Genomic DNA, 25,086 nt, shown 5'->3' on the forward strand with positions numbered 1-25,086 from the left:
TTTTTAAGGAATTAAGTAAAGGTACCTACGCTAAATTTTATAAACATCTTTATTAAAATTGTAAGTAAGTATAACCATTTTATAAAATAATGAATTTTTGTATAGGTAACGTGGAGTACCAGTGATCAACAAGGAGGTAACTACGGTACTTATTTACATACAGCCCAATACAATGTGATACCTTGAGGAATTACCTTGATGAATGAAACCCAACTATTTGCTACTACCTATCTGTATTATTGTGCCTATAATGATACGCCATACGCATACCTGCAGGTTGAGTTGATTTGCGTGTTAATGTTTTTGATCATAGATTCGATTTGTTTATTAAAATGATGATGATCAAAGTTTACTCTTTTTCATTTGTAAAAGCTTTTGTTTGAGTTTTCGCCGCAATATTTTCCCGGATGGATTCTTCGGTATTTCCTCCACAAAAATCACACCTCCATGTAGCCGCTTGGATGGAGATAACTGTAAAACCAAACAGATGACTAGTAAGAGTAATGGCTAAGTATTAAATACTATACATACCTACTATAGATTATAAAGTCCTCATATTTAATCTGTTTGTATGTATGCGCTAATCTTTGAAAGTAGTGGACAGATTTTATTCTTGTTTGAAATGTTGAAAAGAGGGTATTGCCCCTTGCGCTATACCCTTTGCGCTGCGAAGTCGACGAGGACCCTGGGCTCGAGCCGGATGCCCGGTTTGAGCACGACGAAGGCGGTGGGCAGCTCGCCGGCCGCCTCGTCGGGCGCGCCCACCACACCGCACTCCGACACGCCTGGGTGTTGAAGAAGAACGCTTTCTACTTCTGCAGGAGGCACCTTTGAACAAAGAACATCTTTATAGTATTTTTAATCTATTATCATATTGATCTTCGCACGGGTACATATAAACGTTCCTCTTGATTACTATTAAAAATCCGTTGTGTAGTTTTAAAGATCTATAAATAAATATACATATAAACTGACATCATGCATACCTACAGACATAGGGACTGACGCCGGAAGCGACTTTGTTTAATACTATGTACTGTAGTGATAGTGAAAACTCCGGATAGGAATTCTCCCTATGAAAAAATGAAGGCCTCTCTGTCCAAAACCGTTTTTTCTTTTACGTAGAAATTAACTAGTCGTGCGCAGCCACTAAGCCTCTCTTCGCCACGTCAGGGTGTCGATACAAAGTAATAAGATGAGACACTTCGTCACCTTCATTGTACGTCGCGTTTCCGATTCCCTTTGACAACTGATACCTTTCCCATGCAACGTCTTCGACGTCGACATCGATAAGGTTACAGTTACATAAACAGTAATTGCTTTCTTAAGATATGTTTAGAAATAAGTAGGTTGTATGTACGTAGATCTATTAGGATTATTTGAAACAAATTGCATAAAATTACCTGGCTCCCCTTATATTTGATCAATTCCTTGAGTCTATCCACTATGAAGAAACATCCTTCGTCATCAAAGAATCCAATGTCTCCAGTTCTCAAGTAACCTTCTTCATCGAATATTTCTCTGGTGGCTGCCCTGTTTCCAGCATATCCTTTCATTATTATCGGACCTTTTATGCAAATTTCACCTTTTTTGTTTGCTCCCAATTTTCTTCGGGTATCGAGATCCACTACCTAAAAAATTATTCATGGATAATAAGTTTGTTTCGTATATGAATAGGTACTTAGAAAAAAATATTCTACTTACATAACATTACAAGAAGAGTCTAGGATATTTTATTTAGGTACGTTACTTTAGAAGTTAGTTTAAAAAGATAATATAATTAACTTAGGTATAATATGTTGTAAATCAGCAACTCTTACGATGTTGAGGTGACTATAATACCAGATCAGGCAGATATCTAGGCAGTTTTTATTCGCCCAGTTATTATTTCTGAAAGAATGATTTCTTATTTTTTTTCTTTATTAAAATTACCTTAGCTTTGACTCCGCGTACAGGGTAGCCAGCGCTGCCCGGTTTGCGGGCCATCTCGATCAGATCTTTGGTAGCTAGCAGCGATGTCTCGGTCATCCCATATCCTTGGTAGATCCCCAGGCAGCTTGGTAATCTAGGAAGAAGGTAGGATATTAAACGTTATAAATGAAATACTTATATATTCACTGTTTCAATTTATTGCACTTAAACATAACGAAATTCTAGGTTATTACCTAGAATTTAGACAGTTAGGTAAACGCTCAAAAGTTAGTTACCTATTTATATTTATTCATCTTTTTTGCGCTACTCTATAGAACAGCATTTACCTATTAGGTATCTGCTGTGAATGGATTTTACTTAACCAAAAGATAAAATAGGAATTAATCTATTCTGAGATGTGTCAGGCTTTGGTCAAATAGAATTCAGACCTCTTACTCGATCGACCTAAATATCTCGACTATAAAAATAGATTACGGGGTCAAAGCTAAATTTTGTTTTTACCTACCGTTTGCAAGCTTCACTGATAGTCTCAGTACTTAATGGAGCTGCTCCACACATCACCACGTATACGGAGGAGAGGTCATACTTCTCAACCAGTGGTGATTTCGCTAGAAACACCACTATTGGTGGGACAGCCAGGAGCATATTTGCCTGCAATTATTTATGCCTTCTCAGTAAACACTCCCTTTACACCGTGAATTTACCTTATTTTTGGTTAAGAAAAATTTTACAGTATTTTTGGACGACGAAACTGAGGTATCCATGAAATACTTATTACTTAAGCAAAAGGTGAAAATAATGTTTTACTCTGCCTTGTTATATTTTTACAGAATATTAAATAAATCAAGATTTGGGAAGTTAATAATTTATAACCTGCCTTCAAGTTCAAAGCTGAACTGCGCTAAAAATATTTTCTTAGCCGCGGATAGTCTAAATATTTAAACGTATTTTTATTTACCTTGTGAGTCTGTATAGCGTTGAGATATAATTGGGGATTAAATCCAGAGAAGTAAATAAGTACTTTCCGAATCATCAAGTTATTGATTGTGGACATAAGGCCGTAAGCGTGGTACCACGGGACTACTGTCAATAGTCTTGTTACAAGCTCACTATCGACTTTATCTTCGTTACTGTAATTAATTATAATTAATTGTTGGTTACTTACAAAGATCACTGAAAGCAATAAAAGTCCGAAATAAAATATAAAGCAGATTTTTCTTTAACTTTGCAACTCTCACATCATTTCTTGCACCCTCCGCGGAACGGCAAACCATCTTGCAATTATTATTTGCTTGGTTAAATCTTACTTACTCGAAAGTAGCTGCTGAATACAAAACATTCAGATGAGACAGCATCACCCCCTTGGGTAATCCCGTAGTACCAGAAGAGTATAAGATATAGGCGACGTCAGTCCAGCCTTCCACTGGTTCTGCTTCAAAATATTTCTCATCAATGTTCTCTTTAACTTGACAGTATGATAAAACTGATTTGTCTACCGGTATGCCATCAAATTGAATAATTTTCTGAATGTATTTCATTGACTTTAAAGTTCTGATATGCTGTGCGGCACTCTTCTCCGAACATACAATCACATTCGGTTTTGATATATTCAATACGTGCTTTAACTCATCTGTAATGAAACAAAAAATTAATCAAAGATTTAGAAACGAAAGTTGGTTGTTCTTCGACATCCCATAATGTTGAAAACACGACAGAAATCTTCAATTTCTGAATTCGCCTACGGAAGTTGAAGTATCGAAGTACCTACTTACTTGTAACTAAAAGTAGGTATACAATTATTCATACATGTATTGTATTGTATTGATAGAATAAAAATAGGTGCAGATAAAGATATAATTTATCACTTAGGTACTGAGGATAAGTTTTTGTACATGTTGCGTATTTTGTTTTTATAAAAAATCAGCTATCTAATTTTTATTGTCCTGCTTTGTTCACATAGGTACTTAATATTATTACTTCAATCTTTAATAAACTAAAAACCGATAGCTAATAATGTGATAAAGAAATTGTGTAAGTAGGTACCTAAGTGTTTGTGAGTTTTTTGTTTTCTTTTTTGTATTGGTGCCGGGAACGACCGGCACCAATACAAAAAAGAACAGGACCACTCCATCTCTTTCCCATGGTAGTCGTAAAAGGCGACTAAGGGATAGGCTTACAAACTTGGGATTCTTTTTTAGGCGATGGGCTAGCAACCTGTCACTATTTGAATCTCAATTCTATCATTAAGCCAAATAGCTGAACGTGGCCATTCAGTCTTTTCAAAACTGGTGGCTCTGTCTACCTCGCAAGGGCTATAGACGTGACCATATATATTTATATATGTATGTAGGTAAGTACCTACATCACAAAGGTGATTGCCCCTTATTTGTATTAAGATATTATGTGTTGTCTATTGGTTTGTTAGTTCCAATTTCGAAATTTGAACCAAACTTGGTTTACTAAAAATTAAATAAAAAATTGGCATAGGCGTCCGAGTAGCAACTTTACACGCAATATTGATAGGTAGCTTGCATACCATGTGCATACCATCTGGGTACCTATATAAAATTTATAAAACAATTTTGTGTAGGTACACCTTCTATAAATGCCAAAATGATCTATATTTTATTTATTGTACACAAAGGTGTATGTGACAAATTGCCTTCTTACAACTAAGAAGTCTGATTTTTTTAAAGTAAAGTAAAGCTAATCAGCCGGTTTGTGGAGGCGCGGTTTCAAAAACCCGCATTTTTTCTGCCTACGAAACGCGACTATAATGATCTAGGGAAGTTAGAAGCGCTCTCGTCTGGACAGCGCGGTTAAACACATTCTTTATATAACCGTTCATAAATCAACCACGATTAAATATTTATGTATGAAAATTCGATTACTTATAGGTACACTGCAGGTACCTTACCTGCAGTGTACTGCACATTAATGGTGGTTGCCGCAGCGCCGCAGCAGATGATGCCGACGGCAGCGGCGAGGTATTCGAACCTGTTCTCGCTGCAGAGACCCACCACGTCTCCTCGTTTTACCCCTATTTTTTTAAGGCCAGTACCAATATTAACGACCTCTTTCAATAGTTGCTGATAGGTGATTTCTTGTCCAGTTTCGCCGTTTATCTGGAGAGGAAAGACGAAAAAAGTCTCTTGTATCCTTTAAAAATGATGTTTAAGATTAGGGATTTATCTTATAGGCGATGGGCTAGCAACCTGTCACTATTTGAATCTCAATTGTATCATTAAGCGAAACAGCTGAACGTGGCCTATCAGTCTTTTCAAGACTGTTGGCTCTGTCTACCCCGCAAGGGATATAGACGTGATTATATGTATGTATGTTAAAGAAGCTAAATTAGAAAAGTTTCAGATTAAGGCTTAAATAGGCTATTTGAGTGTAATAAAAATATACATTTCTTTTATGTCATCAGTCTAAATGTTATTTTTTGGAGCGATTTGTAATAAATAACGCGAGATAAAAATATTGCATTAAGTATTTTAACAAAATCCGTCTCCGAAAATTAGGTTTTTTATGCAGCTGTCACGTGACTAAAAACGACCCATGATTGGCTATTTCTATTAAGTATGACGTAGATTACGCATAAACAGACTGTGGATCGTAGCGTTCCTTGGTTTTCGCTATTATTTTTCAAGATTTTATAAGTGTTTTATCGCTCAGGATTGCTCAGATTACATAGATATTTAATAATGGAAATCAATTTCGAGAAAGTTGACATTCGAAACCTACCAAAAGTGGACGCAATAATGGTTGGCGTCTTCTTCAAGGCAATCCAGATTTCTATGCAGCCGAACTGAGGAATGTGAAAACATCAATGTAAATATATCTTAGTAACCATTGATTTACTTAGATCACTACTTAAATTATTATTGGCAAATCATATAAATAACACACAACTTGTATGTAATTCTTGCAGTTGTATGAATAGTTTTGGGTTATGTCAGTTCAATCAGATTATATAAGTAGTAAGTTTAAAATCAGTTTACCTTTTCAGGTCGGCAAGAGAAACGTATGTCGATGATGCCATTGGCTATGTACAACTGTGCCGCGAATCTGGTTTTTGCACAGTGAAGTGCAAGATTTGTCCAAAACATCCATCGGCACAGAAAAAAACAGTTTCGTAGGAGAGTTTTTATTGTTGTATTAGTGCATTAAGGCACTGCACAACATTTATAGGAACTCATTTTAATAATTTTCACACATATGCCGGGGCACAAGTTAAATAAAACAAGAGAATATCAAAACTATTCGAAACACCAACACCTCTGTATGATATTTATGCGAAATCTACGTCACTGCATGCCATGGCCGCCATATTGCTTAAAGTCGCGTTTTGGCGGCATATTTGAATATGTATTGCATTTTCTTTTTCGATTTTTTACTAAAATAGCCAAAATAAAGACAGAAAAGTATTTTTTTAGGGCTCCTTATAAACAAATAAATACACTAAGATAGTTTTTAGAACTTTGTCAAATAGCCTATTGTCTGTCCGGCGTCTGTCACTAGGCTGTAACTCATAAACGGTTATAGCTGAATTTTTTTATTATGTATTTTCGTTGCCGCTATTAAGCAAAAACAAATTATTAAGTCCCATAAACGTGGTTTTTTATTGTATTTTTTTTGGCCAATAACGGTTACAGGTAAAATTAAAATTTTCATAGAATATTAAGTTGTAAGTATTTTACCTTTCAAAATCAATGATTTATAACAATTAGATAAGTAATATTATTATTAAATTGAGGCGAAAATAAATTTTTTGGACGTAAGTATGTTTATAACGTGATTACTTAGGGTAAGGAGGGGGAATGGCGTTCAGCTAACGAAAAAATGGTGTATTTTTTTGATTAGACATTTTAATTCAAAATTTAAAAAAGAAACATAGTCTTTAACTCTCTAGTAATCAACTAGTTAACAATAACAGCGTATACCTTTTATTTACTAATAGTAAAAAAACATTTAAAAAAAAACATGCTTGAGCGGCATTGCCCCCTTACTCTGGGTAATACCGCTCGGGGTACGGGGTAACGACGCTCAAACATGTTTTTAAGAAATATAACCGATTATATATGTGTTAATTAAAAAAACAGGAATGATATCAACATTATAAAATAAAAGTGAGTTCTAGAAACACAAATTCGTATAAATTCGTTATTTTCGAACACATAAATCACAGATAAAACCATCTGGTGCATCCCATCCCGAACATGGCGTGGGCCCACAGCCCGCAGAGGGTGCAACGGTACCACAATTCCTTGTTTTTGCCGAATTCTTCGCAGATGATGCATTTATTGTAATTTTCATTATCCACATTCATGTCATCATCGCTGTCATCGTCGCATATTTGGTCTCCATCATCACTATTTGAAGAACTGGACATTAAAATTTTTCTCTTGTGCGTTTTTTGTTTCTTTGGTTTCTTCCCTTTGGCAACTTTTTTCCCCGTTTTCTTAAGTTTCTCTACTTTTTTCTTTTCTTTGTCTTCTAAAATAATTTTCATAGGGGTTGCTGTTAAAATGGTAGCATGTTGTTTTCGCTTTCTTTGACCTCGCTTAAAAGATGGTCCTGGAGTAGGTGTGATTGCTATAGCAGCAAATGATACCGGAGATCTTGGCTCATCAACGGGTTTTTGGTTACGATTAACTGCGTTTTCTTGGCATATCTACAAAAATGAAATAAAAATTGTCACTAAGGGGTAATGGCGCTCAAATGAGCGGTATAACCCCAAACGCCCATTTTGCGATTGATGTGAAATAATAATAAAAATATGCACAATAGAGTTGAAAATTTACTATATTTACAAAATAGAATAGTTTAACTATCAGAAAAAGTAAATTAATAATAAAATAGGCATTAAAATTTAAGACTTACCGACAGAAAACACCAAACGTAAAATTACATCGGCGCGGCCTCAAACAAAGAAACGCACTTCACGGTCAGGTGATGCGGGCTGACTGTCGGTTCGTGTCGCCGCCTGTTAGAGGCCCCCTTCCCCCGCGCCTTCATGCGTCGTGGCTTGTTGCTATGCTGCGTTTTGATAGATTTACCTAGGTGAACGCCATTACCCACTGAGCGTCATTCCCCCTCCTTACCCTACTATTCTAATTTTAATGAATTTTAATTAATGTAGGATATGTCAATAGAATTTTTAAGTGTGAAGGGAGATAGAATAAAACAGTTTGTGATGGCGTCATCATGCAACTGAATCTTAATGTGGTTTTATTACGTAAATTCCTATATGAAACAAGACTTAAAAAACCGGTAAAGCAGTTTTTGAGATAATTACAATTTCAAAATTGAAAGTATTCGCGAAATCTAAGAAACGCCTCGTTTATTAATAAGCAACTTTTTTTATACTAACCAAGGCCAGTGACGCTCCTTCCTTTATGAGAGACCGTAGTTTGTCAATGACATATTGCCCGAAGGAGATGTGCGCCGGTATCTTAAACGGAGGACCGCCGTTCACCACGTTGTTGATGATTCTAATATTGTCCATTGTACTGACTTTTCTGAAATTTACGCAAATTTCATAAGTAATACAAAACTATAAAATCAACCGCATAAACAATTCGATTAGGTACCAATTGACTTAAATTATATGAAAAAAAACAATTATTATGTATTTATGTAAATACTTAGGTATACTCAACGATTTTAGAATTATTAGGTAAATTGCATTTACCGCAATCTAAGTAAAGAGTTTCTCAATCCACAGTGGTTTAAGATATTGCTAAATCAGTGAGAGATTCGTCATAAAATTAACTGATTTATGAAGCACTAGGCAGTTTGTCCTCAGCGAACTCTCACACATAATCTACAATGTTTACATACCTACACGTCAATGCGATTGTTATTTGAATTTGAATACTTATGCGTTACATTATACCTATCCTTTGTTTTACACTAAAGTCATTGAGCTATCTAACTTTCAAGTCCTTAAATTATATTGACTCTGTCTACCGCGTAGGAAAAATACGTGATATGTATTGTTATGTACTTTTAGGCACAACTAATTACATCTGAATCCATTGGAGAGACGGCTGTGGCGCTTTTGCATAGGTGTATTTTCTACTTTAAAAACTAAACACACACACACACCTATAAACGTTATGTTACTAACATAACACTTGGGTATCAATATTAGAATTTCTAGCATGTCTAAAGGAATTTAATAATTATTTATTACACTGATTTGATAATAAGTAATGGCAACCCACGCTGGTTATTTAATGGCGCTGATAAAATTTATTCCTACAATAAATGAATACCTGTTAGTTGTAGATAATAGAAGTGCTTACCTACTTATACATATGTCAACTGTTGCACTGTCAGACTACAACTGTTTACTAGTTTTATATTATCTAAACATACTTCGTAGGCAGCTAGGTAAGTATAGAAAATAGTTCAGGAAATTGTATGCAGTACACTTACACCGTAACTTATTCCATTGAAGATGAAAACTACGAACTCTTAAGAAAATACATTTCACGAGCGATAACACTACCTAGGTACAAATTTCACATATTATCTATTATGACAGTTCGAACATCTCTGCTATCCGTTTGTAGCGGACTCCTCCAGCGTATACCGAGCGTACCTACCACAGATAAACTGGTGTGATGGCATTTATAAGTACAGTTACTAAAGTGTGCGTTGATAAGTTTGTGTATGTATGTAATGCAGGGTGCATATGTGTGCTTGTTATTTTTGCTATAAGCATCTAGGTATGTGTGTTCGACAAAGTATACTACAAAACATCGTAAGTTGATTTCATAGAAATGGAAATCCCAGCTTATATTATACTTAAACGCAAAAGTAAGTTTGTTTATTGTTCACGAGTTATTTAACCCTTTCCATGCGGCTGGCGTAATATCACGTATAACTAAAAACCGTTGGCCACACGGTGGGCGTATTATTGCGTCCAAAACAAATCCTTGTGTTAAACGATTAGACCAATATGAAAGTTGGTTCCCCTGTACTGTAGTTATAAACTCAACAACCTTACGTGAAACGGTGGAAAAATACTTACTTATTATTATGTAGATACGAGTGCATGGTTTACGCCGATAGTGTTGTAAGCTTTTTATATCAAAAGTCTAATAAAAGGAGAATAATATGAATAGTAAGTTTATTACTTATAATTCTTAATAATGTGTTTAACCTCGAATCCTTTTGATTTCGATAATATTTTTATTTTAAAGATAAATCTTTAGATAAGACTCAAATTGACGAGGTCAAAGAATCTCAAGTATTTAAGATACCGCAACGAATTTTACAAAATAAAGTGAAATGTTATGATGACTCTCCAAATCCGATAACACCATGTCCAATACAAACACGATACAATGTACAAGATATGTCAACTAGCCAGTTACTTATTGTACCCTCATAAATTAAATTTTAAGCTACCCTCGTTACATTTTATTATAACCATAATTTTTTTTTTAAAAGCATGATAAAATAATATAAAAAATGTAAAATGAGTATGTAAAAAACTGAGTGTTAATTTGATTATATGCTTGCTCATACCCAGTTCCCCAAAAAATTATTATGATTAATAAAAATTTGATTTCACTATACTACATAATCCAGTATTTTATAAAAAATATATGCAAAAAATTTTATATAAATATTTGATATATTTTTTTGTATTTTTGCAGCAAATGTTCATTATTCTTAATCATAATTCAATTTTGCTCATTTCTGCTAATAAAGACGTTATTGTTTCAAGGTATGGCAACACCAAAATTGTCTATATAATTTTGAAAACGAAATAATACGCCAACCGCGTCTAGCGAAAAAAATTACAGGACGCAATAATACGCCTTCCGTACATTAGAACCATTTTTGTTAGGACGTAATATCTCGCCCATCGTTTTGTAGAAGGGCCTAAATACAAAACCGCCCGTACAGAGACGGCGAAATTGAAATAATGCTTCCGCATGGAAAGGGTTAAATTAAGCGAGGCACCGGCTTGGTCAAAAATAAATGGATCCCAATTGTTGAATTGTATTTTTATTCTGCTTTTGAATGTATGATTTGCAACTATTCAGTAGTAACTACTACTACATACCAAATTCCTGACTGGTTTTTTTTTAATTTATTTTTACCCAGTCGGATTTTTTGTTTTTTACAATATTCATTTTTATTTTACACTTTTTACCAGGGTCACCAATGGAGCCATGATTCGGCTCGACCGCCATCAAAGGGAAGATCTTCCGCCAGGCTAGGTGTTATGCCTGGGGAACCGCGGCTCCTACGATGTTGTGTCGGAGGTTGTATATATAGCTCCAATCCGTGAAATCATTGTTTGCGCGATTAAGGTTTTTTTGATTCTATTTTTTATTTTTGTGACTTGTGGCGTATAGATTTAGCCACAACTCAATAAACAATAAGCATTACACAGCTAAGCCTTACTGCCTTGCTAGTACCTCCGGCTTCAGACTTCGGTTAGTTACTTAGTTTCCGGGTAGGAGAAGTGGAGGCATTACAGTAGGTATTTTCTCCAATAACATCAACTTCACAAAAATTTTAATGGAATGTCAAATTTCAATAAAATTGATGTAGAATGGGTACCAAATTTAAATTTTTACCAATTACAGTTTTAACTCCTAACAGGTTCCTGTGCTAAGCTCAATCCTGATATTTTGGTCGTTTAAAGTCATCAGCCTTATCACAAAAAGACAGGTAAAATACCCGTCTTTTCAAAAAAACATACAATATAGGATATTAGAGGGTACTATCCTTACATACATGTATAACTTTTAACATCAAAAATATACTGGGACACTATTGTAGGTACATATATTTATTTCCTTGTTTAAGTTGTCTCAGCGAATTTCTTGGTCCTAGACCATCGCGTAAATCGCGAATTGAATTTTTTTTTATAAAATTCTTACTTAAAATAATAAATGTTTCTAATTAAAATTGATACCTTTAATAAGCACACATACAAATCATACTTATGTACCTACTCATAAGATAGGTATAACTAGCCGATATGGTAGTTTACTGATACAAGTGTAAGCTTAATATGACAATGTACGACATTTCAAAGTAAATTCAAAAGAGACGGTAAGAAGAGGTAATTGAAAACTCCATTATTTCATCTAGTCCTACCGGTAGTTCGATAGTCGAACTGTTTGGATATATTTTTCCAAATTGCTCATTGAACTAGACTGAATTATATAATAATAATATAATTATATAATTTTACGCATTTAAAATGTGCGGTAAAGAAAGACGACGGTCCTTTTTATTTGATTTCAATGTTTTGCCTAGGTTTGCAAAGTTGTAGAGGGTACAGGGTACGGGTCTACAGTTTCGTAGAGGATCTCTACAGAGATGCGTATAGATATGTAGAGAATGTCTACGATTCCTGTAGACGTAGTCCTGGCGTAGCAGTAACTGATGTTTATCTCGTGCTCCCGTAGCATGGTACACGCGAAGCCTATTAATCACGTGATAAACCATCGCTGTCCCGTTTTACTTTATACTTATTAAAAAGCGAAACAGCGATAATTTTTCGCGCCATAAATACGGCGTCACGTTTGTCATGCTACGGGGGTTGGTCTTTACTATTTTAAAAAAGAAAAATCTTTATTTGCTCAAAAGGTGACATTAATTGTTAATAAAAAAATTACATGATGCGACCAAAAGAGTTTCTACTCAGCTTAATGCGCAAATTTTTAGTGAAACCTAATACACGTTTATGAAACACAACACTGCACATTATGCATAAACAGTGATCTTTATCTTGCTCTTACTCGAGGAAAAGGATCCCGAAACACCGACATTCAGGTAGGATCCCTGAATCTCTCTGAAAATGCTGCAGTGCAGTTTGTTTCCGCTTCTTTTGCACTGACGCTTTGGAAGCGGCAGTAAACTTAGTTTAAGTAATTTATTTGACGGCAACCAATGTTGTAAAATCAAGAGATATGACATTTATTAAGTGATATAAAGTATTCCATATCTAATAATGAAAAAATATTTTGAATTTGAATCCTAAATGTGTGCATTCTGTAAACAAAACTAAAACCTTTCAAGTTCCAGTTGGCGAGCACCGAGCGTTCGGTTTTCAAGTGGAGAAACGGTATTATTTTTTTTATTTTACTTTTTTTTTTTGGTGGTTTTGTTAATGAATTTTTGATTTCACAAAAGGTGGTTCTCATTTTCCCCTGTGTGTATGTCTCTCGGCGATTATCTTGCGTTTCGCTGAATCCATTTTGTTACACTCAAATGAAAGTTTAAGAAATTTAATCGACTTAATAAAGGAGGATTTCATTTCATTTCAAAAAGATATCGATTGGGGACGGTCGTCTTTTTTTTACAAAAGTTAGATGATTTTTCTAACGTCCACCGAGCACCGCTCGGTCATCTAGGAACTGTTATTAGAATAGAGTTATTGACACGATATCCAACATTCTCCACTACACACTCTACGTACAGTGACTACACACACGTATACGACCTACACCTTGTCTTGGTCCATTCGTCAAATTTCCCAAAGTATATCCTTGATTCCCCGTTCTGATTCTGTATCTTTAAAATATCAATGTCATCTTGTATTTGATATGCCAACTGTCACTGTTAAATAGATCGGAACTAACTGAAAGTAGGCAGGTACCTACGATTTGTCTGACATTAAGCCTGCCTGATACTGAAAAACTCAGCTGGCTGAAGTTCAGGTGACAAGATTATTTCGGTTGATAAAACTATTATTAACTTTCTCGCATTTATTCGACAATCAAAATTTAATGATATCCCGTAATGAACTTTGGACACTTTAATATTTATCAAGATAAGTAATATTGATAGGTTAGGTACCTATCGTAGGGTTTCAATTGTACCATTTTCAGTTTTCAACTTCACAGATATCGCATCATTTTCTAAGCTTTTTATTTTCTGTTTAAATCCGTTAAATTAATCTAAAAACATGCCGGCTTTTATACATAATAATATTGTATCTGGCCCTGAAGAAGAGTACATTCCCGCTCATTTATCCTATGGGCAATTTATGTTCGACCAATTGAAGAAAGGAGGAGATCAAGTTGCTCTGGTGAGTTATAAAACAAGAATCGTTCATATATGGTTGTAGTATATTTAATAACCAAACTAGGGACTTGGTTACTTTTTCATAAAGGACATTTCACCATATGACGCCCTATTTTAATAAGAAAAAGTTTATGTAAGTGTTTCACTTGGTTTCGGTTTTTCAGATATCGGGTGAAACTGGAGAATCTATTACATATACACAGATTTTAGAGAGTAGTGTTAAAGTGGCCATGGCATTGCAAAACCTGGGATTAAAGAAAGGAGATGTGGTCAGTCTTAGTTGTGAAAATAGGTTTGAGTTCCCAGCTGCTGCCCTTGGAATTATATTTGCTGGTGGAATCCTGTCCACTCTTAATATTACATATTCCACTGGTAAGCAAACTGTCAGTTCTGCAATAACAATTTTTTGTATTTCTTTTTTTTCTATAGATTTAATCTTCTTGCTTTTTGAACCAGTAAGTAGGGTAATATAGCTTTTTGTAATTGAGTTAGTGACACATGACATCCAACATTATCTTCTCTATTGTACCACATATTCTCCATGTAATAAATTGTAGTGTGGAGACTCAGAACAAAAACAGGCAGATTGAGATCGGGAAACCACAACAGATAAGCATATTTGATTACATAATATTACTTGTTACATGCAGTCACATGTATGGGATATACATGTGACTATGTGGGGTAGACAGAGCCCATAGTCTTGAAAAACTGAAACTACTAGTTAGATAAAAAAACCCCAACATCCTAAAAAGACAGAATAATAGTAGGTATGTTAGCATACTTGAATAAATAAAAGTAAAGGAAATAATTTATTTAGATAAGTATATAAAAATTATATATTTTTCTAAATTTACAGGTGAGCTTACACATCTATTAAAGATCACAAAACCAAAATTTATTTTTGTTTCTCCTATCACTGCTCATAATGTATTAGAGAGTTGTCAAGAAGTGTCCAGCAATGCAAAACTAATACTTTTTGGTGAATATGATATTGTACCGGCACTTATGTATGAAAATTTGGTGAAGGGTGGTGTTATTATTGAAGACTTCAATTTAGTGGATGTGAATGGTATGGATGACTCAGTGGCGGTGATGTGTTCTTCGGGAACTACAGGGATGCCTAAAGGTGTGATGCTCACACATGTCAACTTCCTAACATTGTCTGTACATATGAAGTAAGTATAAATAACATTTGCTCAGGTAGATCTTTTCATATAGATTATCAATGCCTTTTTGAAAAAGATTACAATACTCGGTTTCAAAAGTAAATTATAGCTGTCCATGGAAAATAAGACCAACAAGTTTAAAATAGCAATTACCAAAGGACATTGTGCTCTCATTGGTTGAATAAGTGACATGTTCCTTTTCTTTCCTCTCCTCCACCATTGATTGCTACAGAGTATGTAAACAAACTGGTTGCTCGTGTTTTTGTTGCTTCTGTTTTAAAAGTATTAAAATAAATTTATTTTTTTACATACTTTTAAGACTACTTAAGAAGAAGAATTGGTCGAACTGTTTAGAATCTTACAAAAGGACATTAGTATTTTTATACATAGATTTACCACGTGAGGCCCCTAATTGATTAATTTGCAAAATCTGGATGTGTAAGATAATACAATTCATCTCTTTCTCATTTTCTCTCTCTAATTCTATGAAAGTTTATAAATTTCCTAGGAAATGCTGTATCCCGGCACCAATAGAAAAAGAACAGGAGCACTCCATCTCTTTGCCATGGATGTTTTAAAAAGCGACTAGGGATAGGCTTATATAATTAGGATTCCTCTTATAGGCGATGGGCTAGCAACCTGTTACTATTTGAATCTCAATTCTATCATTAAGCCAGACAGTTGAATGTGGCTTTTCAGTCTATCGACAGGGGATATACATAGATGTGATTATAAGTTATGTTAATTTTATAATCTTGCGGTGCTTGTTACTTCCCGGTGACGTAGCGTGGTTGTTCTCCTAGTGTTACAATTTAAGTAACAATGTAAAAGGAGACCTAAACCCGACAGCTATAAGTTTAAATTTTTAAATCTTAAAACGCATCAGGTAATGTTTTCTACATACATAGATATCTAGTACTATCAATATCTGTGTTACTTCTATAGTACACAAAAGATATAAAAATATATGTAATTTGTATGTACTTAAATTTTTCAGATATTATTTTACTATTTCTAAGCTTAATAAGAAGTCTAGTGGCAAGGATATTCTTAGTGGTCTTTCCCTGATTCCCTGGTTCCATGCGTACGGTTTCATCACGACGATGGCAGTGCTGGCGCTGCGGATAAGAATCGTGTTTTTGGTGCGGTTTGAACCAGAACAGTTTTTGAAAACTATACAAAATTATAAGGTACTGTACTCATTGAACACCGACCTTTTAACCTAAAGGTAGGCTGGCGTGTGAAGGTGTATGTTTTCACCACCTTTCAGATTTAAAATATTTTTATATTATCTATCTTTTACCTCACTTATATTGTCAAATTGTTAAAATTTGTTTTTGCTTCCCCTGATTTTGAGATTCACATACTTTTTTAAAAGAAAACAAAGCCTGCTGCTCCTTGTATTAAACAAACTGTAAACAACATATTCACAAATATGCCTGAAAATATTAAGTACACACATTTGATTGATAATGATTGTATGTCATATAACTAAATAATCTGGAAATTTATCAGTTATCACTAATTGTACATAATCACACCACCTCTTATTTTGATGATTTGCAAATTTTACTTAATATTATGTTATCTCATTTCAGATAAATATGACAACAATTGTACCTCCATTAGCTGTGTTCCTCGCAAAAGACCCGCTGGTAGAGAAGTACGACTTGTCGTCACTTCATGAAGTGTGGTGTGGCGCGGCACCCCTTTCCGTAGAACTGCAAAAGGCTATCATTAAGAGGTAGAACAGATCTCTTATTTAAAGATGTGAATAATATACTGTCAGGGTTAAAAATGCATGAATCTTTTTTATTTTATTTAAACAGAAATATACATGACCTTGGACTTTTCAGTGATGGATGATACTAAGTAAGTTGCCTGGAAACCTAAACATAAAATTTGAAAGTGATAAAAATAATTGGGTATTAACAATAGATGAAAGAATGAGAGCTCCATGCAATATTAACCTGGCTGAAAATAATACAACTTAGATTTGGAACAGTTTGGTGATTGGTATTTTTGCATTGCATGCCTGTAAATACATTTACTCGGTTCAAAGATCATTAGGGAACGTCTTATAAAACAGTATCTATTGATTTAAAATGTTGAGTTATTTTGGATGATGATTTTATTTTGAATTTGCCTTGGTTTAGTGTTTGAATCTAATACTAATAAAACCCAATATTTAGTCTTCACATATGAAATTGGCGTTTGGTATAAGAGGAACAAAAAGTTGAATATTTTTATATAACATATTAATTTAATCAAAGTAAGAACCATTAGATGATTCGGTTGATGAAGTTAAGATGGTTCGGTCATGAGGAGAGGATGAATGAAAGCAGGTTGACTAAGCAGATATACAAGGAGAGTGTGGAGGGAAAGGTCGGAGTGGGAAGACCTAGACGAACGTATCTTGATCAAATTAAGGACGTCCTGGTAAAGGGTCAGGTCAAAAGTACCCGAAACCGCCGAGCTTGCATGAAGATAGTTATGAATGTGGATGAAGTGAAGGTAGTATGCAGAGATCGTGGCAAGTGGAAAGAGGCGTGATTTTATGTATGTATGTAAGAACCATTATTATCTATGCACTTTTGCCATCTCATAGGTAGTTCATTGTTCCCTTTATTTAAAATCTGAAGGCGGTATGGATTTGAATGTTTCCCTTGGAAGAAGTTATCCAAATTTCGAAAAAAAAATTTAAAATTGTAGGAGCCTGGTCCTGGGAGTACGGTGCATGTCTTAGACATTTCAATTGAAGCTCTTCTAATTTGGTAGCCGTCTGTTGTGCAGTGGGTGGTCTAGCCTTGTTTTGAAGAAACAGTCGCGTGGAGCGATCGACCAGCTTCGGTTGTTTAGCAGCTAGCTTTTCCATCACAGTTTGCAATTGCTGACAATAGACGTCTGCCGTAATCATATAATGGACGACACCGGCACTAGTCCACCCAACTCTTCCAAGTTCCTTTTTTTGGGTCAATTTTTGCTGGCTGGCCAGGGTCCTATCATTGCGATGAGCGTTTCCTTTTATCGTAGAGAATTCACATTTCATCACAGGTAATGATTATGTTACACTCAATTGGTATTTTTAATAATACCTTTAATACCTTTCAAGTTTCTTAATCTTCCTAATTTGCTTCAAATGAATTAAAACAGTTTTATCACTAACACCGAAGCCTGAAGCTATCTCGGACGTGGACTGGTTACTCGTAAATAACGCGATATTTCAAGTTTTACATTTTGTAAACTAAGTGAGCAAACAGAAAAATCAGAAGAAAAAATATGGATGACTGATAACGAAACACAAATTCATGTGTAAATAGCTGTATAAATTTGGAATTCCTAACCAAAGAGGAGAAATTTGTGATTAAAGTGGCCAGTACAAGAAAACGCCAATTTAATATGTAAGGACCTAATATAATAATGTCATGTAGTTACAACGTGCCCACATACGAGTTTTGGTTAAATCATCATGTTTGGTTATTAAAATATAACCGGTTGACTAACAAACTTTGCAGGACAGGGTTAGACTTCATAAAACAAGGGTATGGGCTGACTGAGGTGACGCAGGCTTGTTGTGTGGATGTGACGGGGGCGGATAAAGTGGGCTCGTGTGGCACGCCGGCTCCGGGAATGAAAATAAAAGTAAACATTTTTATATTTAACTCTCTTTTTACATCTACCGGTTTAATTATTATCATCACTATTCGTACAAATGTAATACTTGACTATTCTTCTTATATATAAAAATCTCGTGTCACAATGTTCGTTCCCGTGCTCTTCCGAATCTGAGATCCGATCTGAGAATCGGCCAACATCTATTTTTCATACCCCTTAGTGATAAGGGTTGTCCGCCCTTAACATGTTTTTCTAACTAGAAATTAAAATTTAATTAAAATGGCAAAACTACGTTTACCGCGACAGCTAGTATGTGTAGTACAAGTAATAAAAAAAAAAAATACTTAATATGTACCTATGAGTAGATACGAATCTTATTTAATAACTTTAAGAAGAAGTTAGTTTACCCATAAAACTGCGATCCTTTAGCAATATTCCACAACAAAATTATCAAACTGGGCGATGATACCTAGGTACTCCTTTTGGTTGTCTGGTAGAAAAAGGGTAGAAAGGAATGGTGGTAAATGGACAATGACGGATTCGTGCCGTAAATTAAAACAAATTGTTTGTATTGATTCGTAATGTTAGGCTTAGAGCATTGTAAATTGTTGAGCTAACTGTTATTAATATGGATTGGGTACTCACTTGCCCCTTTTTAACACTCATTCACGCTTTAATTACATCATCTATATTTTACCTTTTAAAGATGCCAAACCGCCTTTATTGCTGTAACTTTATGCTAATTTTTATTTATTTTACTAATCTTCATCCCACTAATAAATAATAAGAAATAAACGCTAATAAAATTAAATTTCTTATCTGCCACATGGAAACTGCCACGTATTTTTTTAAATTATTTATTTCGCGATTCAGATACTTAAAAAAAGTTGTTTATGATAACCAATCAATAGTAGCATTAATAAAAGTACTAAAATGTACTGGAAGAAAGCTACTAAAATACTACATATCACTTTTAGTTCTAACTAATAGACCCCAAGCAACTAAGTACATATTTAACTATGTTCTTAAACTCAAATAAAGACATGTGTAGGTTTTAGATATCGAAACGGGAAAGAAGCTTGGTCCTAACCAAGAAGGCGAACTGTGGATCAAGTCCGCGCTGCGCATGAAAGGCTATCTGGGCGACAAGGCGGCTAGCGACGCACTGTTTGACAGCGAAGGATTCGTGCGCACCGGAGACATCGGCTACTACGACAACGACGGCTTTTTCTACATCGTCGATAGGCTGAAGGAGCTCATCAAATATAAAGGATTTCAAGTAAATTTGTACCCTATCAATAATGGATTCAATAATATCAATGATTTCACATTATACATTAAAACTCGACAGGTCTTTTTTAAGTACTTATACTTACTAAATATAATTATTATTTATTTATTTTATTTATTTATTTATCCCTACATAGTGGACACTAATGCTCAATGGTTAGTTAGTGCTCAGCAGAAAAATTAAGAGTTACAAGTATACATATACATATATACGGGACAAATTACACAGATTGAGTTAGCCTCGAAGTAAGTTCGAGACTTGTGTTACGAGATACTAATTCAACGATACTATATTTTTATAATAAATACTTATATAGATAAACATCCAAGACCCAGGCCAATCAGAGAAAGTTCTTTTCTCCTCATGCCCTGGCCGGGATTTGAACCCGGGGCCTGCGGTGTCACAGACAGTGCGTACTACCGCTGCGCCACAGAGGCCGTATGATATGAGATGATCCAATAGTCACGTATTTTTCTCTTCTTTACCCAAAAATAAATTCAGTAGGTAAATAAGTTTTATCAATTCACTTGTCTATCTTAGTTACTGAATCATTGAGGACTTATGAATTTTGTTAGTTAATGGTCGAGTAAAATATATGCGCTTGCTCACAAAAAATCTGGTAGTCTCTAGTCTTCGCTACAAACAGGATATCAGTTGAGAACTTGTTGGCAGGTGGCACCGGCGGAGTTGGAAGCGCTGTTACTGCAGCACGAGGGCGTGGCGGACTGCGGGGTGGTGGGCAGGCCCGACGAGCTGGCCGGCGAGCTGCCCGTCGCGTTCGTGGTGCGCGCTCCGGGCGCCCACCTCACGGACGACGAACTCGTCGCGTATATCGCAAGCAAGGTGGGGACGTGTGTTAAAAAAAATTTACACTAGGTTTACTCGCAGCTTCGGTCGAGTTTTATAACTTGTGTTTTTCCTTTCTCGGAATTATGTTCTTATGTTTGACCTCTGATAATTTACATTCTTAGACAATTTAATCAAAATCGGCCTCGAGGCTACTTAGTGACAGACCTGAATTTTTAATGTAAGAAGGTATTGTCGCATATTATATGATGATCCTAGCTTTTACCTGCAGCTTCGCCCGTGCGAATTTAGTGCTCTTAGAGAATACAGGTTACAGGTTAATTACAGGTTTTTCGCAAATCTCACTCCCCCACAGTGGGGGGGAGTGAGTCCCTTATGTCCATCTTCTTAATCTTATGATTTTTTTTAAGAAGTAAACAAATAAACTTACTTTCGCATTTATTATAGTTCGCAGTTATTTAGTTGGGATTAGTACCTAGGTATTATTTATTACGGAAACCAAAAAGTATTATACCAATATCAAAAATTGAAGCCATTTTTATTACAGGTTTCGCCAGCAAAGCATCTCCGTGGCGGCGTTGTTTTCGTAGACGAGATTCCTAAAAATCCGTCTGGTAAAATATTGAGGCGCGAGTTGAGGCAGATGTTGACGAAACCAAAGAGCAAGCTTTAATGTATATGTTAGTATAGCTTATACACGTTAAAATTGAAAAACACGTGACACTTTAGTTATATTATTTTATTTATAAAAAGATGTTTTATTATTATTTAAAAATTGTTTTATTTAAACATATATAATGTACACAGTGTCAATATTTACAATATACCTACTGATATTTACATTTACTTGTTAGCAAGTGTGTCTTTTAACTCTTGAGGTATTCGGCTCAAAGCATAGCTGTGTAATTCGTCATTGACAGCAGCCAGCACCCCGGTCTTGTTAGGGTGCGACACCGAAGCTCCATATTTGTAAAAATTTCCGATTATGTCTGTCAGTTTGCCTCCAGCCGCCGATAAAATAGCCTCGGGCGCACAGGTGTCCCATTTCTTACAACCAGGGCTCGCAAACACGTATACGGAAGCTCTTCCTTCTAATAACTGCAACACCTGAAATATAACAGAAATTGAGTATAACTTAAAAATAGTAGGTTTTATATAAATAGTGGTTTGTTCAATAATTAATTCTAAAAATTATCATTTATGAACTTTGTGTAATATAGTGTTTACAAAGTGTAGCATTATTATACCTTATAACCAGCACCTCCAACTCTCAGAACATGAGAAGCATTCATTACTTGTAGCGCCTGTTCTACAACAGGGTTAGAATGACTCCTAGTAGTAGTGATAATCAGCGAGTCTGGCGGAGGCGCGGGAGTGTAGCCGCCGACTCCGGCGCCCTGTAGTCCCCATATTGTTCTGCCCATTTTTTTCTCGCCTCCGACTAAAGTTTTGTAGTATGGTTGATGTATGACACCAGCCACTGGTTTCTCATTCACTGATATTCCTATCAAAACAGTGACATGTTCCAAAAATCCTGTAAAAAACATTGTCATTAAAATTTAATTACTTTGAAAATTGTTTCCATTTCATGCAACATGCAAGCTATATACATATCTGTGACCAATTAAAAAATACCAACTGATAACAAAATAATACAGTAGGTACTAACACTGTATAAAAACATTTTGTTGATTATCTTGTCTATGGATACAAAGTCGTAAAACAATATTATTGTGAAGATATATTTAGTTACAATTTTATATTTATTCATCAAAAAACCCCAGAAATAAATTGTTAGTAACATGACAGAATAACAACTATTTAACACATTATCATCAAGTTCCAGTAGTTCATAAAGGAACTAAAATGAATAATGAATTCATTTTATAATAACTCCTGGGTGCAAACTTTTGAAATGTACATTATATTATGTGACAAGCCTTATTCAGCCTTCAAGTCTTAATGAGAAATAATGTTATGGCATAAATAGAACTAGAACTACAATATTAAAGGCACAATACCCATTCAAACCAAACTTTCATTTACCATATTTTGATTGTAGTAAACTTAAATACCACTTCATACTAATAAGTGGATGAGTAAGATACATTTTCCATCTTTCCCAAGGATCTCTCTTCAACATAAGGGCACCTAGAATTTTTATAAAACAATTGTACTGAAACTAAAACATATCTTTACAATTTTTATTTTAAAGAAAAAATGCCTACTTGTAAACAGTAAATGAGCTATTCACCTTGAGTATACTCTGAGGTTCCATCAAGTGGATCCACCCACACTACAATGTCTTCCTCTTTGACAGCCTGTAGGTTCACTGGACATTTCACACCAAGGACATCCTTATCCTCCTCTACTACTATCCAGTCACTTGGAATATCACCCTAAAATAATTTTGAACATACTAAACATTCAGTATATGTATGAGCTTTGTGAACTTGGCTGTGAATTAGGGTTGCCAACTTTTTTTTTACAAAAAAAACGTATACAATTGTTTGAATGGGAAAGAAATAAAGTATTTGGAAGATAAAAAAGTATTTTTCAAATTTTTGCCTTAAAAACGTATTTTTGTGTGCTTTTAGCTCATGCTAACAATTTCTTGCAACCTTTAAATGTTTTGAAGGTTGTTTGACAGTCAAAATCTAAATTTAAATAAATAAATAATTCGTTTTTTATTAAATTTAATGACGCCCTATTTCTCTCTTCTCGCCACTTCAGATTCATTACAGAAAAAACTCTCAATGAAAGCTGAAGGGGCGGGAACGGACAGTAAATAAGTATATTCGCATACTTATGCATTATAATGTATTTTCGCATACTTTATTTGTATGCAAAAGTATAAAGTATTATTACCAAAAATAAAGTAGGATACGTTATTATAAAGTATGGTTGGCAACCCTACTGTGAATGTACATACAACCTATCTTGACTATTAATTATGCACGTATTTTTACTTACTTACTTAAATTTAATTCATAACCTATAACAGTTCAAATTATGCATAAAAATGTTTTAAATTAAGATTCAATTCGAATATTGGTTCACAGTCACACTTATGTTTTCAAATGTCTGTTATATTTATCACAAGCAATATACAAATTATGACTCGTTCTGTACTCTTTATAAGGAGATTGTTTTTCAAGGTCAAGAATGAATAAAAAATAATTAGTTATCAAGGTTCATACAATCACCTCATTTTCTGGGCTTTCTTCCTCTTCACCGATTATTTTCAGCTTCGGATATTGAGAAGATAGTGACGCAATAATACATTTTTGAGCTGACCTATCAGCCTCCGTTTGATAATCATCTTTTCCCTAAAACAGAAACGAACTGTCAAAAAATTTAATACCTATGTACTACCCCCTCTAGAATAAACTGTATGAGAGAAACTCCACACAAACCTTTTCAACTATACCGAGTTCTCCTTTGCTCATAACATCGCGCACTATTTTACCAGCTCTGTTGGCTACAGAAACTGATGACGCTAAAATTTTTACAATAAGTGGAACGGTAGACATGATATTTATGTTAACTAATCTCGCTTGGAATAAATAAGCACATTCACTTCGCAATATCGAGTCGAGAGGAAAGAATAAAATGTTTACTTTTAGTTCCTCTCAAATTAACTTGAGTAAAAAAATTCGCCAACAATGTTGTATTTTGACATTGACAAACACTATGATAGACGTCAAACCACTTTTAAATTAAGTATCAATCTCGGATAATGGATTTAGTATGCCTACATGCCTGCCTCAGTATTAAACCTTACTATATAAAATATAAATAGAAAAAAATATTTCATCTTCATTATCTACTAACCCACAAGATTGAATAAGGCTATAAATGACTGCCATTTTAATAAATTATCTTTAAAAAAAATTTTACCTTCATGATTATTTATTTATTCAAAACTGCAATAACGTTTTGAAATATACAAAAAGCGGGCTTAATGCCTATCGTCATAGGCTATTTGACTGTAATAAAAATATACATTTCTTTTATGTAATGCTGATGCTTAATATTATTTTTTTGAAGCGATTTGTAATAACGCGAGATAAAAATATTGCATTATTTAAACAAAATCAGTCTCCGAAAATTTGGTTTTTTATGCAGCTGTTACGAGACTAAAAACGACCGTGATTTATATTATGACGTAGATTACGCATAAACAGACTGTGGATCGTACCG

General features: G+C 34.6%; 3 protein-coding genes and 1 long non-coding RNA gene across 7 annotated transcripts; 1 reads left to right on the plus strand and 3 right to left on the minus strand.

Annotated features, from left to right (window-relative positions):
• Positions 1 to 31: 31 nt before the first annotated feature.
• Positions 32 to 9,563, minus strand: LOC106129399 (uncharacterized). 3 transcript variants are annotated; one of them, XM_013327965.2, is made up of 10 exons: positions 9,379 to 9,563; positions 8,309 to 8,456; positions 4,850 to 5,057; positions 3,244 to 3,562; positions 2,891 to 3,062; positions 2,438 to 2,583; positions 1,933 to 2,065; positions 1,404 to 1,631; positions 658 to 828; positions 32 to 471 (listed from the first exon to the last, which is right to left on the minus strand). In XM_013327965.2, exons 2-10 carry the CDS (start codon positions 8,441 to 8,443, stop codon positions 343 to 345), a joined length of 1,641 nt encoding a protein of 546 aa, XP_013183419.1. In that variant the 5' UTR covers positions 8,444 to 8,456; positions 9,379 to 9,563; the 3' UTR covers positions 32 to 342. The 3 variants fall into 3 exon arrangements, with proteins under 3 accessions (XP_013183419.1, XP_060805023.1, XP_013183410.1); XM_060949040.1 differs by having other exon boundaries at positions 9,246 to 9,386; XM_013327956.2 differs by lacking the exon at positions 9,379 to 9,563 and adding an exon at positions 9,250 to 9,272.
• LOC132902778 (uncharacterized) lies at positions 7,193 to 8,302 on the minus strand. The gene is made up of 2 exons (XR_009657235.1): positions 7,819 to 8,302; positions 7,193 to 7,609 (listed from the first exon to the last, which is right to left on the minus strand). It is a non-coding gene; the product is annotated as an uncharacterized LOC132902778 (long non-coding RNA).
• Positions 9,564 to 13,584: 4,021 nt separating the features above from the next.
• LOC106129362 (uncharacterized) lies at positions 13,585 to 22,385 on the plus strand. Its single transcript, XM_060949041.1, has 9 exons — positions 13,585 to 14,005; positions 14,166 to 14,373; positions 14,861 to 15,179; positions 16,168 to 16,360; positions 16,769 to 16,914; positions 18,686 to 18,812; positions 19,837 to 20,064; positions 20,749 to 20,919; positions 21,431 to 22,385. Exons 1-9 carry the CDS (start codon positions 13,883 to 13,885, stop codon positions 21,554 to 21,556), a joined length of 1,641 nt encoding a protein of 546 aa, XP_060805024.1. The 5' UTR covers positions 13,585 to 13,882; the 3' UTR covers positions 21,557 to 22,385.
• Positions 21,607 to 24,561, minus strand: LOC106129380 (3'(2'),5'-bisphosphate nucleotidase 1). Of its 2 annotated transcripts, XM_013327923.2 has the most exons (6): positions 24,300 to 24,561; positions 24,090 to 24,212; positions 23,138 to 23,282; positions 22,930 to 23,034; positions 22,131 to 22,417; positions 21,607 to 21,990 (listed from the first exon to the last, which is right to left on the minus strand). In XM_013327923.2, the coding sequence occupies exons 1-6, from the start codon at positions 24,414 to 24,416 to the stop codon at positions 21,727 to 21,729; spliced, it is 1,041 nt and encodes a 346-aa protein (XP_013183377.2). In that variant the 5' UTR covers positions 24,417 to 24,561; the 3' UTR covers positions 21,607 to 21,726. The 2 variants fall into 2 exon arrangements, with proteins under 2 accessions (XP_013183377.2, XP_013183386.2); XM_013327932.2 differs by lacking the exon at positions 22,930 to 23,034 and having other exon boundaries at positions 24,300 to 24,560.
• Positions 24,562 to 25,086: the final 525 nt, after the last annotated feature.

This window comes from Amyelois transitella, chromosome 18 (assembly GCF_032362555.1).
Source record: "Amyelois transitella isolate CPQ chromosome 18, ilAmyTran1.1, whole genome shotgun sequence".
Classification (NCBI taxonomy): domain Eukaryota; kingdom Metazoa; phylum Arthropoda; class Insecta; order Lepidoptera; family Pyralidae; genus Amyelois; species Amyelois transitella.